Consider the following 18,335-nt stretch of genomic DNA (forward strand, 5'->3'; position numbering starts at 1 on the left):
AGATCAAATGACCTACCCCTGCTCGTATTTTCTGTTTTACGTTTAAGATCAGAAGTCACACAACACCAGGTCATAATTCAACAGGTTTATTTGCAATCACAAGCTTTCAGAACAATGCTCCTTCTGAAGTGAAGAGAAATGCACAGGCACATCATTTATAGGCAGAGATCAAAAGATCGCTCAAATAGTGTGAGCAGAGTGTCGACAGGCCAAATAATGTGTCTCTGCAGGTGACCTAAAGTGTCTGCAGGTGACTAGCAAGTGGAGGGATTACCTATAATCTGATTAATTGAGACAGAGAGATCATTACAAAAAAAATTAAAAATGAAGTCTTGCTAGAGACAAAGCAAATGGCTAGAATAACGTGATAGGTCTAAGAATCGCATGCCGAGAGTGTAACCAAAGTAGTAATAATCCAGAACTGTACAAACTAAGGTAGAGAGATCATAACAAGTTACCAAACTTAATGGTGTCAAAACAGGACAGTAAGGAAGATTTTATAAATACAGAAAGTATGGTGGGGTTACATGTAGCACAACATTGAATCCAAGATCATGGTTGAAGCCATCTTTGTGGGTACAGAATTTGGTATCAGTTTCTGCTCCGCAATTCTGCATTGTTGTGTATCTCAAAGGCCACCTTGGGAGATGCTTACCTGAAGATGGGAGGCTAAATGTCGGGCCACTGAAGTGTTTCCCAACTGGGAGGGAACATTACTGTCTGGCGATTGTTGTGCAGTGTCCATTCATCCCATTATCGTAGTGTATGCGTGGTCTCATCAATATACCATACTTATTCCAATCAATTCTACGCACCAGATACTTAAATGATATTTTCTTCCTCTGGACTCATGGTGAGGAATCATTGAAATGTCTACACAACAATATCAAACAGTTTCATCCCACTGTCAGATTTATTATGAACTACTCTTCAGAATCAGTCTCATTCTTGGACATGTGCACGTCCATCGAGGAGGGGCTTTTCAGTACTTCACTCTACCGCAAGCCCACAGACAACTTTGAGATGCTGCATTTCTCTAGCTTCCTTCCTAAACATGTTAAAGAACCCATCTGATACAGATAAGCCCGGTGTCTGCTCGGACAAGAAGGAACATGATAGAGACCTAAAGATGTTGAAAGATGCCCTCATAAGAATGGAATGCCATGCTCAACTCATCAATTGCCAATTCTGACGTGCCACAGCAAAAAATCGCAACAACCTCCTCAGAAGACTGGCACAGTACACAATCGATAGAGTATCCTTCGTTGTTCAGTCCTTCCCCAAAGCAGAGAAGCTACACCATGTTCTTTGCAGCCTTCAACATGATGATGATGAATGTCTCACCAAGACCATCTCTATGCCCCCACTTCTCACCTTCAAACAACTGTGAAACCTTAAACAGACTGTCAGGACAACATCAACCACAACACCACACAACCCTGCCACAGCAACCTCGCAAGACATATCATGTCATTGAAGTGGATACTAGCATCACACCACATACCATGTACACGGCAGATACTCGAGTGACTCGGCCAATGTTGTCTACCTTATGCGGTCCAGGCAAGGATGCTTTAAAGCGTGGTATGTTAGTGAGACCATGCATACGCTGTGTCAACAGATGAATGGATACTGTGCATCAATTACCAGACAGGAATGTTCCCTCCCAGTCATGGAACATTTTGGATTATAACCTGGTGTCAAGTGACTTCTGACACTGTCTACCTCAGTCCAACACTGGTATCTCCACATCTGTGTTTATGCATAGAGATATTTTTCATTGAATTCCATTGTTGAAATATTTTGCTTATTCAGCCTGTCGGCATGATAAAGCTTACATTATTCTTTCAGTATTATTTTGCTATTGATAGTAAAACATCACCAAATGAAAGTACAAGCAATAGGGAAATAGTGTTGACAGTGATTCGTAATAGCAGATTCATGCTCCCAGCTGTCTGATCTGTGTAGCCACAGAACAAATAACTCACTTCCTCGCTGGCACATTACTGAATGTGTTTGAATCAGCAGTTGACTCAAGGTCAGCAAAATCAGGAACCTTGGAGTGGAGAAAATCTTGATTGCAAATTGTTATATTGCATCAAAAAATATAAAGAATAGCTCCATGATGGAGTATGAGAACAACTTTATAATATTGAACTTGTAGATTTTTTTCACATGCTGTGTTTATTAGCACAACCACGATGGATGACCTGTCTGGAATGATTCACAAACAGTAAAATGTTATACTTTTGTTTTATTTTTGTGTTCTTCTTGACGTTTCAGATATTACACTGTTAGATATAGAGAGAAAGGAGAATCTGCCAAATGGGAATATAAGATATCTAAGAAATACAGGCGAGTTCTGATTGACAAGCTGACATCAGATTCTATATATGAATTCTCCGTTCGCACTTCACAAGGAGACAGAGATGGCAAATGGAGTGTTTCGGTTTTTCAAAGAACACCAGAGTCTGGTATGTTTTTAATGCTCGGTGCTGAAAGGTCATTGCAAATTTATCCCCATGTTCAAATTGCAGTTATTTGATGATATTTACTTCACCTGCCAAGAAGACTAAAATAATAATTGGGGCTCTTTCTGGAGCAGGTGTGACCTCTACAAGCAGGATGGTCTTCACCTGAACCAGAGGGGTACCGATATCCTGGGGGGGGAAATTTGCTAAGGCTATTCGTGTGGGTTTAAACTAATTCAGCAGGGGGATGGGAACCAAAATTGTACTTCGAGTATAGAAAAGGTTGAGAGTGGGGAGGTCCGAATTAAAGTTTCAGGGATGCAAGATGGCACCGGCAAGCAAGAAGTTGGTTTGAAGTGTGTCTACTTCAACGCCAGGAGCGTCCGGAATAAGATGGGTGAACTTGCAGCATGGATTAGTACCTGGGACTTCGATGTTGTGGCCATTTCGGAGACATGGATAGAGCAGGGACAGGAATGGTTGTTGCAGGTTCCGGGATTTAGATGTTTCAGTAAGAGCAGAGAATATGGTAAAAGGGGCGGAGGTGTGGCATTGTTGGTCAAGGACAGTATTACATTTTCAGAAAGGATGTTTGGGGACTCGTCAACTGAGGTAGGATGGGCTGAGGTTAGAAACAGGAAAGGAGAGGTCACCCTGTTGGGAGTTTTCTATAGGCCTCCGAATAGTTCCAGATATGTAGAGGAAAGGATAGCAAAGATGATTCTCGATAGGAGTGAAGGAGACAGGGTAGTTGTCATGGGGGACTTGAACTTTCCAAATATTGACTGGGAACACTGTAGTTCGAGTACTATAGATGGGTCAGTTTTTGTCCAGTGCGTGCAGGAGGGCTTCCTGACACAGTATGTAGATAGGCCAACAAGGGGCGAAGCCACATTAGATTTGGTACTGGGTAATGAGCCCAGCCAGGTGTTAGATTTGGAAGTAGGTGAGCACTTTGGTGATAGCCATCACAATTCTGTTATGTTTACTTTAGTGATGGAAAGGGATAGGTGTATACCACTGGGCAATAGTTATAGCTGGGGGAAAGGCAATTACGATGAGATTAGGCAAGATTTAGGGAGCATAGAATGAGGAAGGAAACTGCAGGGGATGGGCACATTAGAAATGTGGAGCCTATTTGAGGAAAAGCTCCTGTGTGCCCTAGATAAGTATGTACCTGTCAGGCAGGGAGGAAGCTGTAGAGCGCGGGATCCATGGTTTACGAAGGAAGTGGAATCTCTGGTCAAGAAGAAGAAGGAGACTTATGTTAGGATGAGATGTGAATGCTCAGGGCGCTTGAGGGCTACGAGGTAGCCAGGAAAGACCTGAAGAGAGAGCTCAGAAGAGCCAGGAGGAGACATGAGAAGTTGTTGGTGGATAGGATCAGGGTAAACCCTAAGGCTTTCTTTCGGTATTTAAGGAATAAAAGAATGACGAAAGTAAGATTAGGGCCAATCAAGGATAGTGGTGGGAAGTTGTGTGTGGAGTCAGAGGAGATAGGGGAAGCACTAAATGAATATTTTTCAACAGTATTCACTCTAGAAAATGACAATGTTGTCGAGAATACTGAGATACAGGCTGCTAGACTAGGTCGGATTGAGGTTCACAAGGAAGAGGTATTAGAAGTCCTACAGAGAGTGAAGATAGATAAGTCCCCTGGCCCGGATGGGATTTATCCTTGGATCCTCTGGGAAGCCAAGGAGGAGATTGCTGAGCCTTTGGCATTGATCTTTAACTTGTCGTTGTCTACAGGAATAGTGCCAGATGACTGGAGCATAGCAAATGTGGTTCCCCTGTTCAAGAAGGGGAGTAGAGACAACCCTGGTAATTATAGACCAGTGAGCCTTACCTCAGTTGTTGGTAAAGTGTTGGAAAAGGTTATAAGAGATAGGATTTCTAAACATCTAGAAAAGAATAATTTGATTAGGGATAGTCAGCACGGTTTTGTGAAGGGTAGGTTGTGCCTCTCAAACCTTACTGAGTTCTTTGAGAAGGTGACCAAACAGGTAGATGAGAGTAAACCGGTTGATGTGGTGTATATGGATTTCAGCAAGGCGTTCGATAAGGTTCCCCACAGTAGGCTATTGTACAAAATGCGGAGGAGTGGAATTGTGCGAGATATAGCAGTTTGGATCGGAAATTGGCTTGCTGAAAGAAGACAGAGGGTGGTGGTTGATGGGAAATGTTCATCCTGGAGAGCAGTTACTAGTGGTGTACCGCAAGGGTCGGTGTTGGGTCCACTGCTGTTTGACATTTTTATAAATGACCTGGATGAGGGCATAGAAGGTTAGTAAATTGGTTAGTAAATTTGCAGACGACACTAAGGTCGGTGGAGTTGTGGATAGTGACGAAGGATGCTGTAGGTTGCAGAGAGACATAGATAAGCTGCAGAGCTGGGCTGCGAGGTGGCAAATGGAGTTTAATGCAGACAGGTGAGGTGATGCACTTTGGTAGGAGTAACCGGAAGGCAAAATACTGGGCTAATGCTAAGATTCTTGGTAGTGTAGATGAGCAGAGAGATCTCGGTGTCCATGTACACAGATCCTTGAAAGTTGTCACCCAGGTTGACAGGGCTGTTAAGAAGGCATACAGTGTTTTAGCTTTTATTAATAGAGGGACCGAGTTCCGGAACCAAGAGTTTATGGTGAAGTTGTACAAAACTCTGGTGCGGCCGCACTTGGAGTATTGCGTACAGTTCTGGTCACCGCATTTTAAGAAGGATGTGGAAGGTTTGGAAAGGGTGCAGAGGAGATTTACTAGGATGTTGCCTGATCTGGAGGGGAGGTCTTATGAGGAAAGGCTGAGGGTCTTGAGGCTGTTTTCGTTAGAGAGAAGAAGGTTGAGAGGTGACTTAATTGAGAAATATAAAATAACCAGAGGGTTAGATAGGGTGGATAGGGAGAGCCTTTTTCCTAGGATGGTGACGGCGAGCACGAGCGGGCATAGCTTTAAATTGAGGGGTGAAAGATATAGGACAGATGTCAGAGATAGTTTCTTTACTCAGAGTAGTAAGGGAATGGAACACTTTGCCTGCAACGGTAGTAGATTTGCCAACTTTAAGCCCATTTAAGTCACCATTGGACAAGCATATGGACGTACATGGAATAGTGTAGGTTAGATGGGCTTGAGATCGATATGACAGGTCGGCACAACATCGAGGGCCAAAGGGCTTGTACTGTGCTGTTATGTTCTATGTTCTGTATTTGGCCATTCAAATTCAGCAGCCTTCGAATTTATCAGGAATAGACTGTATTTTGTAATGTGTTGGAGGATTTGAATCTAATGGCCTCGCTAGTGTTGAGTAAACTTAATTTTGTTTCGTATTCAGTAACTTTGTAACCCATCCCTGAAAGACAGCTTTGTTATGTTCATTTTAACATGGATGAAATATCATCATCTGCTGTTAAGCTTATAATTATCATACTTTTGAATGTCTTGTTTGTAGAACCATTGACTGGCAAAACCGTGCTTGTCTGTTATGTTAAATTGAATAAATATGGCTATGATATTTTATACATTGGGAGTGCTGACAGATGTCAGCAATGGTGTGGAAGTCGAGATGCTTTTCTTGCAATACGTGCTTTGATTAAAATTTTAGAATGGATTGTTATTTCCAAGAGGCAAGAAAGCACTTTGAGCCAGTAAAGAGATACTGCTGCAGTGCAGTGCTAAAATTCTTTACAGCCAAAACAACCTCATGAATGCCAATCCTACAATCTCATAAATCAAGAAACATGCTCTTAATGATCAAACGATTTGCTGTAAAAATCATGAATTGCAATGTTTTTCCAAACCTAATCTGATGTAGAACCTTCCAAACTTGTTCAACTTTAATAGGTCAAAGCTCTTTTAAAAAATATATAACTAGATCTCAAAGTACTTTACAAGAAAATGTTCAAAATCTTGTAGAATCATAGAATCCCTACAGTGCAGAAAGAGGGTATTCGGCCCATCAAGTCTGCACTGACCCTCTGAAGAGCATCCCACCCACTCTCGAACCCCACCTTATCCCTGTAATTCTGCACTTTTAACCATGGCTAATCCACCTAGCCTACTCATCCCTGGACACTATGGGCAATATAGCATGGCTAATCCACCTAACATGCAAACTTTGGACAGTGGGGGGAAACTGGACCATCTCGAGGAAACCCTCACAGATCTCGGGAGAATGTGCATACTTGGCACGGTAGCTCAGTGATTAGCACTGCTGCCTCACGGTGCCAAGGCCTTGGATTCCATTCTACCCTGGGCGGACAGTCTGTGTGGAATTTGCACATTCTCCCCATGTCTGAGTGGGTTTCCTCTGGGTGCTCCAGTTTTCTCCCACAGTCCAAAGATGTGCATGTTAGGTGGATTGGCTATGCTAAATTGCCCGTAGTGTTCACGGGTGAGTGGATTAGGTGGGTTCTTGGGGGGATGGGTCTGGGTGGGATGCAGTGAGGGTTAGTGTGGATTTGATGGGCTGAAGGGCCTGTTTTCCACACTGCCAGGATTCTACAGATTCCACACAGACAGTCACCCAAGACTGGAATCAAACTCGGGTCCCTGATCTCCTGTTAATCCAGCGTGTTCCAAAGAAGGATCAACTCTCCCACCACTGTAGGATGACCCAAAAGGACGAACCCAATTGGACCAACACTTGTGGCATTTTTCTCGACTCTTTTCCCTGTAGCCATATCAATTATTTCCCTTCCATTCCCCTCCTTCCTGTCCATCCCTCCAATTTCAGTTAGCTTTCTTTTCATGGAGTATTAGATAAACTGGTATCTCATCCAAATAGCCCTTCAGTCAGTTATTGAGAACAAAAGGTCATGAAAGAGGGTTGAAGATGTAAAGACGGGGAGCAGCAGAGATTAGAGCATTGTGGGCTCCAAAGCAGACCTTAAATCACCCACAATAATTGCAGAGTGTCGTCACAAGAGTGTGGATAGAAGTTGATTGATGAGTATTGCAGCATTATCTTTTGGTCTTTAATGCGACGCAAGTGTGTCACACATCAAGTTAAAAGTCTGTAACATAATATTTTGTCTAAATAAATTAAATCCATTTTGTGGGCAGTGGGAATGGAACCCCCACGGGCCAGGCAAATCCAGTGCCAACAGGTGGTTTGCTGGTAGTGTTGGTGAGAATTTAACTAACTTGGCCAGGGTATAGAGATCAAATTATAGCTTTAGGAAGGATAAACAATGTTTTAAAAGGGATTGGGAGAGACACATTGTACAAGATGGATCAATGCTTAGCGTTGTTGCCTCGTTTCGGTCGGCACGGTGGTTCAGTGGTTACCACTGCTGCCTCAGTGCCAGGGACCTGGGTTTGATTCTACCCTTGGGCGACTCTCTGTGTGGAGTTTGCACGTTCTCCCTGTGTCTGCGTGGGTTTCCTCTGAGTGCTCTGGTTTCCTCTCACAGTCCAAAGATGTGCAGGCTAGGTGGATTGGCTATGCTAAATTGCCCGTGGTGTTGAGGGAGGTATAGATTAGGTGGGGGTTGGGTCTGGGTGGGATGCTGTGATAGTCAGTGTAGACTTGTTGGGCCGAAGGGCATGTTATTACACTGTAGGGATTCTATTCTATGTTGACAGCAACAGGGACCTGGGTTTGATTTCAGCCTCAGGTGGCTGTCTGTGTGGAGTTTGCACATTCTCCCCGTGCCTGCGTGGGTTTTCTCCGGGTGCTCCAGTTTCCTCCCACGGTCCAAAGGTGTGCAGGTTAGATGGATTGGCTATGCTAAATTGCCCGTAGTGTCTAGGGTGGGAAATGCAGAGACACGGTAGAGTGTGGGCCTGGGTGGGATGCTTTTCGGAGGTTTGTTATGAACGCAGTGGGCCAAGTGGCCTGCTCCACATTCTAGGGATTCTATGAACTTCTAAGATTTTGAAATGGTAAGGTGCTAGATGGTATCAGGCCAGGATTTAATGCATGAAACTGCGAGGAGGATACTAAATTAGGTTGACGTGCTCTGGGCAAAAAATAACCCCATGGGAATGTGATATTGTTACTGTAATGTTCATTTAGGGCTGGGATTAAATTGAAAACATCCCTGGATAGAAAGTATTGAGGAAAATTAGAAAAGGAAAGAAAGGATGAGAGGATGGGGCCTCTTTTTAATAAGAATATGATGGCCCTAGAGAAAGGAGATGTCTTGAAGTGGCAAAGAAAAGAGTCTGTTTGGTTAGTTAAACATTAAAGCTGTTATTTCTGGATGTGTTCTATAGGCCCAGATATTGGAAAGGTACACAGTAAGTCTTATTTACATAATTCCACTTTAACAAGACTGATGTAATGAGGCTTGTGTGCTCAAGTGTCAGGATTTCCCTTTCCGCATTATTTCTCCAACTTGGAGAAGATGTTGGAATCCACTATTAGAGAAAATATAACTGGCATTGGGCCAAATTCGAGGAAACTGGGAAATCAACATGATCGTGAAAAGGAAATCATGTTTAACAATTGGAGATTCTTTTGAAGGAGTAACATCTGCAATAGCTAAGGGACACCCTGTGGTGTACTATATTTGGATTTCTAGAAGGCAAGATGCCACATAAGTAATATGGCAAAATACTAGCCCATGGTTACGTAGCAAAGATTAATACACCGGCATGGATAGAAGATTGACTGGCAAGGAAAAATGGACCTTTCTCTGGTTATCAGGATGTGATGAATAGGGTCACACAGGTTTGTGCTGAGGCCTCAACTTTTTACAATTTATTGCAGTGATTTAGATGAAGGGAGCAAAGGCATGGTAGCTAAATTAGCAGATGACACGTACGTAGGTAGGTAGGAAAGTGTGCTGCGAGGAAGGGGACAATTAAAAAGACACAGACCAATATAGATAGATTGAATGAATGGACAAAATCTGGCAGGAGTACAACATGGGAAAATGTGAAATTTTTCACTTTGTATAGAAAAATAAAAGAATTATTTTACCAAAATAGAGAATAACTGCAAAATACAAGGTACAGGGCAATCAAAATGTTCTAGTGCATGAGTCACAAAATAGTGCGTATGTACAGCAAATTTCTAAGAAATGCTAAGGCTTAAACTTACATGATAAGGCTTAAATTTAAACGTAAGAATGTTGTTCTTCTATTGTACAGGTCATTAGAGAGACTATGTTTCAAGTCCTGTGTTCAATTATGATCTCCTTATTTAAGAAAGTTTGTAAAGGTGGTTCAGTGAAGGACTGATACCTCGAATGAACAGGTGTTTTATGGGAAAAGTTTGGAGAAACTGGGCTTATTTTCACTCAATTTTAAAAGATTGGGTGTAACTTAATTGAGGTATTTCAGATCCTGAATGGGGTTTTGATAAGAAAGGATGTTTCCTCCTGTGGATGAGCCCAGAACTAATGGGCACTCTTTTTTTTAAAATTAGGGATTGCCCTTTTAGGACAGAAATGATAACTTTCTTTTCTATCTGACAGCTGTGAGCCTTTCAAAAAGCAGTGGAGGTAGGTCATTGCATACTTTTTTGAACTGAGGTAGTTAAACTCTTGTTGGGCAAGGTGGGATGGAAGGAAATGTGGAGTTTGAAACACACAGATCAGCTGTGATCTTATTGAATGGTACACGTTTGAGGGCCTAAATGTCCAACTCTTCCTCTTTTATACCATGGCTGATGTAGAGTCACAAGAACAATTAGTACTGTTTTGCAGTAGCCTCACCTACTCTGCACCTCTATCCTACCCCCCTCATTGCTAATCTGCTGTTTCTCACTACTGTCTGCCCTCCCCCCTCCCCCCTCCCCCCATCACCTCCTCAATGCCTCATAAATGTTTGTTGCCACCTCACCCTCTCCTGCTCCTCTCTACCTCGCTTCCTTTTTCCCATCTGCCTGTGCCTCACTTCCTCTTTCCCTTCTGCTCCTAGCTGTCTGCCCCATCCCTCCCACGCCTCACTGCTTCTCATTCTCTTGCCCCTTACTTCCCCCACTGGCTCCCTGCCCAAGTTCTCTTGCTCTTTCCCCTTGCCTCTTGTCTTTTGCCATCTCAAGTGTGATATTCTTGTCATCACAAACATAGTTGAGGGAAGGGCTGGACTGGTAACTCAACGTATTGGTTATAGGATCTTTAGGTGAGACAGGCTGTAAAAGGATAGTGGTGTAGCACTATTAAAGTGCAAATTACTGCAGCAAAGAGAGATTATATCTTGGAAAGGTCCTCAAATGAGTCTTTGTGGGTAGAATTTAGGAATGTTAACAGGGTAGCTCCTTGTGTACACTCCTGGAAGTGTATTTTAGGCCCTCAAAGAGTTAGCAGGGATGTGGGAGCAAATATGTAGATGTTTGCTGATGACATGTAGATTGGTGGAGTTGTGGACAGCATGGAGGGCTGTTGTAAGTTGCAAAGGGACATTGGCAGGATGCAGAGCTGAGCAAAGAATTGGCAGATGGAATTCAACCCAGAAAAGTGTGAAGTGATTCATTTTGGGAGGTTGAATTTGAATGCAGAATACAGGGTTAATGGCAGGATTCCCAGCAATGTAGAGGAACATAGAGATCTTGATGTCCACGTCCATAGATCCCTCAAAGTTGCAACCCAAGTTGATAGGGTTGTGAAGAAGGTGTATGGTGTGTTGGCTTTCATTGGTGGGGAATTGAGTTTAAGAACTGTGAGGATTTGCTGCAGCTCTATAAGACTCTGGTTCGACCACACTTGGAATATCGTTTTCAGTTCTGGTCACCTCATTATAGGAAGGATGTGGAAGCTTTAGAGAGGGTGCAGAGGAGATTTACCAAGATGCTGCCTGGACTGGAGGGCGGCTCTATGGGGGAGCTAGGGCTTTTTTCACTGAATCGAAGAAGGATGAGAGGTGACTTGATAGAGGTGTAAAAGGTGATGAGAGGCATAGATAGAGTGGATAGTCAGATTTTTTCCTAGAATGGAAATGACTATTATGAGGGGACATAATTTTAAGGTGATTGGAGGAAGGAATGGGCAGATGTCAGAGGTAGGTTCTTTACACAGAGAGTGGTGGGCATGTGGATTGCACTGCTGGCAGTGGTAGTGGAGTCGGATACATTAGAGACTTTTAAACGAATCTGGGATAGGCACATGGAGGATAGTAAAATGTAGGGCCTGTACTATTCTGTATTGTTCTATGTTCTATTTTCACAGAGATGTGTAAGAGTAATAATTGGGAATTCAACTTTTCCAACATAAACTAGGATATCATCGTATTAAGTGTCTAGAGGGGGAAGACTTCTTGAAACGTATCCAGGAGAGCTTTTTATATCAACACGAAGGAAGCCCAACAAAGGATGGTGCAGCCCTGGATCTGCTTCTGGGGAATGAAGCCAGACAAATGTTTGATATGACTGTTAGGGGTTGGGGTTATTTTAATGATAGTGACCACAACACGTTACAGTTCACATTTATTTTGGACAAGGAAAAAGATGGCCCACAAAAGACAGCTTTGGATGGGGGGAAAGCACATTTTATTAAAATAAAACAGTATCTGGCCACAGAAGATTGGCAATAGCTTGTTATGAATAATATGGAGCAATAGAGAACATTCAAAAACAAGATGGGGAGATTACAGGTCCAACACGTACCCTTTAGAGGGACATGTAGGAGTAATAAGTTCAGAGAACTCTGGATGACTAGAACAATTTAGGTCTGAATAAGGAAGACTACTAGGGCTTTCAGCAAGTACAAAGGAGGGACACAATTCATCTGTAGCCCTAGAAGAATGCAGGAAGTGCAGGACGGAACTCAAGAAAGCAATGAGCAGAGCAAAATGGGGGCATGATAAAGGACTTGCGAACAGGATTAGGGAGAACCCTTGGAAAGTTTGTAAATACATTAAAGGGAAGAGGTTAACGAGGGAAAGAGTAGTAAGGCCCATTAAGGACCAAGAAGACAAACTGTATGTAAAGACATGGGAGACTGTTTGAAAAGGTATAAGCACATTGGAACTGCAGGAAAATTGGCAAGATGGATCAGAAACTGGCTAATAGGACACAAAAACAGCAGTGGTAAAAGGCTTTTTGAGTTCCCAACAGTGTACCACAAAGATCAGTACTCGGACCCTTATTGTTTCTTATGTACATAAATGAAATAGATGAAAATGTGGGGCAAATGTTAAGCAAATTTACGGTTGACACCAACATTGGTAGCGTGGTTAATAGCAAAGAAGATTGTTGTAGTTTACAGGAAAATATAGATAGGTTGGCCAGATGGGCAGACCAGAGGCAGGTGGTATTTAATCCTGATAACTGCAAGGTGATTTATCTTGGAAGAAGAAACATGATGGGGGAGTATTTAATGAATTGCAAGACACTGGGTAACTTAAAGGAATCATGGCATCTTGGGGTAATTATTCACAGGTGCCTGAAATTGGCAGAGCACATGAATAGGATCATTAAAAAGGCAAATGGGACACTTCCTTTCATCAGTTGTAGCATAGAATATAAGAGCAAGGAGGTGATTTTGGAGTTGTATGGAGTGTTGGTCAGACCACACCTGGAGTGCTTGTATACAGTTCTGGTTGCCTCATTACATGAAGAATGGTAATAGATCTGGAGGGGCTACAAAGGTTCACCATGACGTTGGCTGGGATGGAGAAATTAAGCTTTAGGGAAGAGACTAGGTAAATTAGGATTGTTTTCTTTAGGGCAGAGACAATTGAAGTGTATAAGATTATGGGGGATATGGACAGGGTGAATAGAGAGCAGCTGTTCCCCTTGGTTGAGGAATCAATCACATTAGGGCAAGGGGTAGGAGATTCAGAGGAGATTTGGGAAACAAGCTTTCAATAGATGACAAGAACCTGGAATATGCTGCCTGGGAAGATAGTGAAGGCTTGACACCTTATAACCTTTTAAAAAGTATTTGGATGAACACTTCAAGTATCATTACATTCAGAGATATGGAACAGGTGCAGGAAATTGGGATTAACGCACTTTCTGTTGGTAGTTCTGTCAGTGCAGACTTGATAGGCCAACAGGCCTTTTCTGCGTTGTATGAATCTATGAATCTCTCTGCTGCAGTCTTCCTACTCCTTTGCTCATGGCTCGTCTTTGTCCCTCACTCATTCGCTCCTGTTCATCACATTTCTTGAGCCCTTACTCACTGTGTAAATTCAGTAGAGGTGAGCAGGAGGTAACTTACTTAGAAACAATTAGTGTATTTTATATTTTTGAAATTTATTCTAAGTTATTCCTTCTGGGAATGCAAGAACATGTAGTGTTTCAACGTATAATGTCGTATGTCCAAGTAGAAATCATGAGACAGCAATTTTGGAATAGAATCTTTGCATATACTTTCTTCTCCACACAGCTCATTACAGAATAAGGGCAATGGGCCCCTTGCACAAAAACAAGCTGGCTCAATTCAGCAAACTGAGCACTGAGACTGAATCAGAGTTCAGGGGTTTGGTCTTGACAGCTGAATATGCTGATCGTAGTTTACTGTTTCAAATTAAGACACGGCCATTTTCTTGGAGCAATTTTAATCCCAGTATGTCACCATCTCCTGTACTCATCCAAACAACCTGGATGACTCTTTTAACATTGTACTACTCTCTGGTATTATCTCCTTGAATATTTCCACTTCACTTTTTTCAGACCTTCTCCAGTTTCATTTTTTTAACCAGACAATTGGTCATCTCTGCTGTAACTCACACTATTACTTCACTTTTTTTTAAACCCTCCCTACTTCTTTTTAATTTTTTTTACATTCAAGTCATCATATAAATTTAGATTGTTTTTGTTATAAATGTTCTGTGTATATAAAATTCTGGTACGTATAATCAGGAAGTTCCCAAACCTTTGTACTCTTAGTCTGGCAGCAATAAGAGTGCACATATTGACTTCAGAATATATGATTGTGAAGAGGAAAAGAATATTTCGTGTTCTTGTTGTGGTCCAGTGTTTGTGTTTGTGCGCTTGAAACTGGGAGCTGGACACGATGGACTACGTTGTAGTAAGTCTCACGTAAAATGCAGTTGACACATAAAGTAAGGATTTTTGGACATGTTAGCAGAAAGCTGCCAGTGCTTAGCATCACATTGCTGAATTAATCACTGCTGCCAGAAGAGGAGATAAACAAACCTTAATGAGTTTCCATATCAAGAGAGACATAGCTAACAGAGTCCCACCATGCATCCACTGACTTTAAGTCCTTCCCACTGCTAAGGGTGCTGTCATGGCTGACAGTGACCATTTTTCCTTCTGTGAACCTCCATTTTAGCCACGTTTGTAGACTCTTATACGTGGACACCACTTGCTTCCTGTTTGTATCAGTCTCACGTTTTCAGCAGCCAGTTTTTTTTCTTTTTTCATGCACGGGATGAGGGCATTGCTGACCAGGTAACATTTATTGCCCATCTCATAGTCATAGTTAAGGGCAGTTAAGAGACAACCACATTGCTGTTGGTCTAGAATCACATGTAGGCCAGACCAGATAAGGATGGCAGTTTCCTTCCTTAAAGGACATTAGTGAACCAGATGGGTTTTTCCCGACAATTGACAATAGGTTCATGATGATCATCAGATTCTTAACCCCAGATATTTTTATTGAGTTCAGATTCCACCACCTGCCATGGTGGGATTTGAACTGATGTCCCCAGAATGTTATCTGGGTCTCTGGATTAACAGTCAAGGGATAATACTACTAAGCCATTGCCACCCCACCAGTAGAGTATAGTTGCAGTCTCTGTTCTGGAAGAAGACATTACTTTAACTTCAACTGCCTCTTCTCTTCCCTGTCTCCTGCCATGGGGTGGCCAACATATAATTGGTCAAGGAGCATCCAACCTCCATTAAGGCTTTTCAATGTGTATCAATTGTGACATTTAAAATGTGGTAACCTGACATTATCAGTAACAATATCAGTCTGCTACCACCTCATAAGAGATCGTAGAGAATGTGGAAGTGTTGCAACAAAAAGCAGCTGCTAGGATCCTTCTTATACTAAACTTCCACATTCAATGATAATCTTTAAAGCATCGTTATAGCAAGGAACCTATGTCCACTCCCTGCTGGGAACTGATAGGTAACCTGTTAAATTGCGTAAATTCTGATCTGTTAGTGTCCAGCCATTTCTTCCTTGCTGCTCCTTCTGCCCCAGGCATTTGGCAGTGAGCCAGCTTGCCCTGGGGGAGAGAATGACTGAGACTGTTTGTTTGGTTCAGACTGCACATGCAACCTGCTACTGGCTTCAATCCTCCAAGCACCCACTCAACATAGCAGCTGCACCCAGCCTACCCCAGCCAGGAGCAGTGGAAACTAATGTAGCTCTAACTACGTGACGTTAATTTATTTTCTTAAAATATCCTATTAACATCTTCCCAAATTCTTTAGATGACACAATGTCTTGGTAGTTTGTGCTGCTGCTTCACAGCACCAGGGATCCTGGTTCAATTCCACCCTCTGGCAGCTGCCTGCTTGGAGTTTGCACATTTTCCTTGTGGGTCTGCATATGTGTCCTGGTTTTCTCCTACAGTCCAAAAATGTGTAGGTTAAGTGGATTGGTGATGCTGAATTGCTTGTAGTGCTCAGGGATGTGCAGGCTAGGTGGATTAGGTATGGGAGATGCAGGGGTACGAGGATGGGGGTGGGTACGGGGGGGAACGGTTGTGTATCTGGGTGAGATGCTATTCAGAGCGTCGTAGAGTCTGTTATGGAGTGGGAATGGCCAAACCCGTCTGATAGTTAAACCAAAAATCAAGCCTCGACCTGTTATGTAGAGTTTTCCTTCTAATAATTATGCCCAAAACACGCTGAGAAACTCTCCTTTCCCCTCATAATCTGTTAAGACTGGTTAAAAGAAATAAAATCCCTGATCTCCACTTTACAAATGGTGAGAAACAATTGATGTGTTTAACCCTAACAATGAATAAGTTAACAGAATTACTAACAAATGAAACCAAGTCCCTGCTTGACTATTATAACAAAGTGTGAAACTGGATGAACACAGCAGGCCAAGCAACATCTCAGGAGCACAAAAGCTGATGTTTTTGGCCTAGATCTTTCATCGGAGCCTCTGATGAAGGGTCTAGGCCCGAAACGTCAGCTCTTGTGCTCCTGAGATGCTGCTTGGCCTGCTGTGTTCATCAGCTTCACACTTTGTTATCTTGGATTCTCCAGCTTCTGCAGTTCCCATTATCTCTGATCGCAATTTTAACCTCACTGCGAAGCCTCTTCCAGGGATGCCTAACCTGAAGAAGTTACCCTCCTCCCTCTGGACCAACCTCAGGGAATCTCTCTCCCACTGCAACTCTTTTGTAATTTCTTCGGCCTCTGATGAAGGGTCTAGGCCCGAAACATCAGCTTTTGTGCTCCTGAGATGCTGCTTGGCCTGCTGTTCATCCAGCTTTACACTTTGTTATCTTGGATTCTCCAGAATCTGCAGTTCCCATTATCCCTGCTTGACTATTAACTACTTCCTAACTGGTCTGGATTGTCCTGGAATACTGTTCAAATAAACGCAAGTCCCTCAAATATAAACCCAATTAATAAGTGATTAACTGATAATAAATTAAAATGTAATCATTCCAAGTTCACACAGTCTATGTCTTCTCTACTATTTCTCCAATCTTCCTTCTGTTGATCACGTCACAAATGCCTTTCTTCTGATGATTCTGCTGTTTTGAATGTTTTTCCCTTTAATTTCTTCAGTGAGGACTTTGAGCTAAAAGGCCGTAGTACCATTGATGAGTCTTTTCAGACAGTTTCATAATCTTTTGTGTAAACCAGGTTTGTATCTAAGGTGGCAGACTTGCTTTCGCTGCAGCTGAAGTTTGGCCCTCCCCTCAGATGGCAGTTGGCTCTCTCCCAATTTTCCAAATGCCCTCCTCTTTATACCTGTAATTACATAATAGTATTTCTCATGTAGGATTAGTTTGATGTTATCAACACAACCTGATTTAAATTGAATTGGTTTTGGTAGTTCAGGGCCTGATTTAAGTTGATTGGCTAAATTCGGAGTTGTTGTCCAGACACCAAACCAAAACTGCTGTTTTGCCTGCCAACTGTAAGACCTTTCGATATACTTGTTTCAATTTTAGGACTCAGTACCGGCAACCTGCTGCTCACAGGCATACATTTAAAATATCTAAGCACAAAAATACCCCTCACCTCTTAAAGGAGTTACACATTCTTTTCTCCACTATCCTTTTTACTACTAAATTCTAATTTCTTGCTTTACAATTCACAAATACTTGGCAACTTCATATAAAGTCGTAGAGTTGTACAGCATGGAAACAGACCCTTCGGTCCAACTCGCCCATGCAGACCAGATATCCTAAATTAGTCTAGTCTTATTTGCCAGCATTTGGGCCGTATCCCTCTAAATGCTTGCTATTCATGTACCCATCCATGGCTTTTAAATGTTGCACTTATACCAGTCTCCACCACTTCCTCTGGCAGCTCATTCCATACATGCACCACATCTGTTGTGAAAAAGTTACTCCATAGGTCCCTTTTAAATCTTTCCCCCTCACCTTAAACCTATGCCCTCTATTTTATAGACCGCTAAAAGGTCACCCCTCACCTTCTGACACTGCAGAGAAAATAGCCCCAGCCTATTCAGTCTCTCCCTATAGCTAAAACTCTCTTTCAAGTTTCATAAAATCCTTCCTATAACAAGGAGACCAGGTTTGCATGCAGTATTCCAGATGTGGCGTAACCAATGTCCTGTACAGCTACAGCATGACCTCCCAACGACTATATTCAATGCAGTGACTAATAAAGGCAAGCATACCAAACCTTTTTCACTATCCTATCTACCTGAGACTCAACTTTCAAGGAACCACAAACCTGCACTCCAAAGTCTCTTTGTTTAGCAACATTACCATTAAGTGTTTCAATCCTGCCCTGATTTACCTTTCCAAAGTGCAGTACCTCATATTTATCAACATTAAACTCCA

General features: G+C 42.4%; 1 protein-coding gene across 4 annotated transcripts in view; it reads left to right on the forward strand.

The window, feature by feature from the left end:
* The window catches only part of fndc1 (fibronectin type III domain containing 1), a 336,789-nt gene that overhangs the window by 216,065 nt on the left and 102,389 nt on the right, over window positions 1-18,335 (forward strand). For all 4 annotated transcript variants that reach the window (XM_059648478.1, XM_048536000.2, XM_059648479.1 and 1 more), the window contains one exon: window positions 2,284-2,474. In XM_059648478.1, coding sequence (XP_059504461.1) covers window positions 2,284-2,474 — 191 coding nt within the window. The remainder of the gene's footprint in view (window positions 1-2,283; window positions 2,475-18,335) is intronic.

This window comes from Stegostoma tigrinum, chromosome 9, assembly GCF_030684315.1.
Source record: "Stegostoma tigrinum isolate sSteTig4 chromosome 9, sSteTig4.hap1, whole genome shotgun sequence".
NCBI classification, from domain to species: Eukaryota; Metazoa; Chordata; class Chondrichthyes; order Orectolobiformes; family Stegostomatidae; genus Stegostoma; species Stegostoma tigrinum.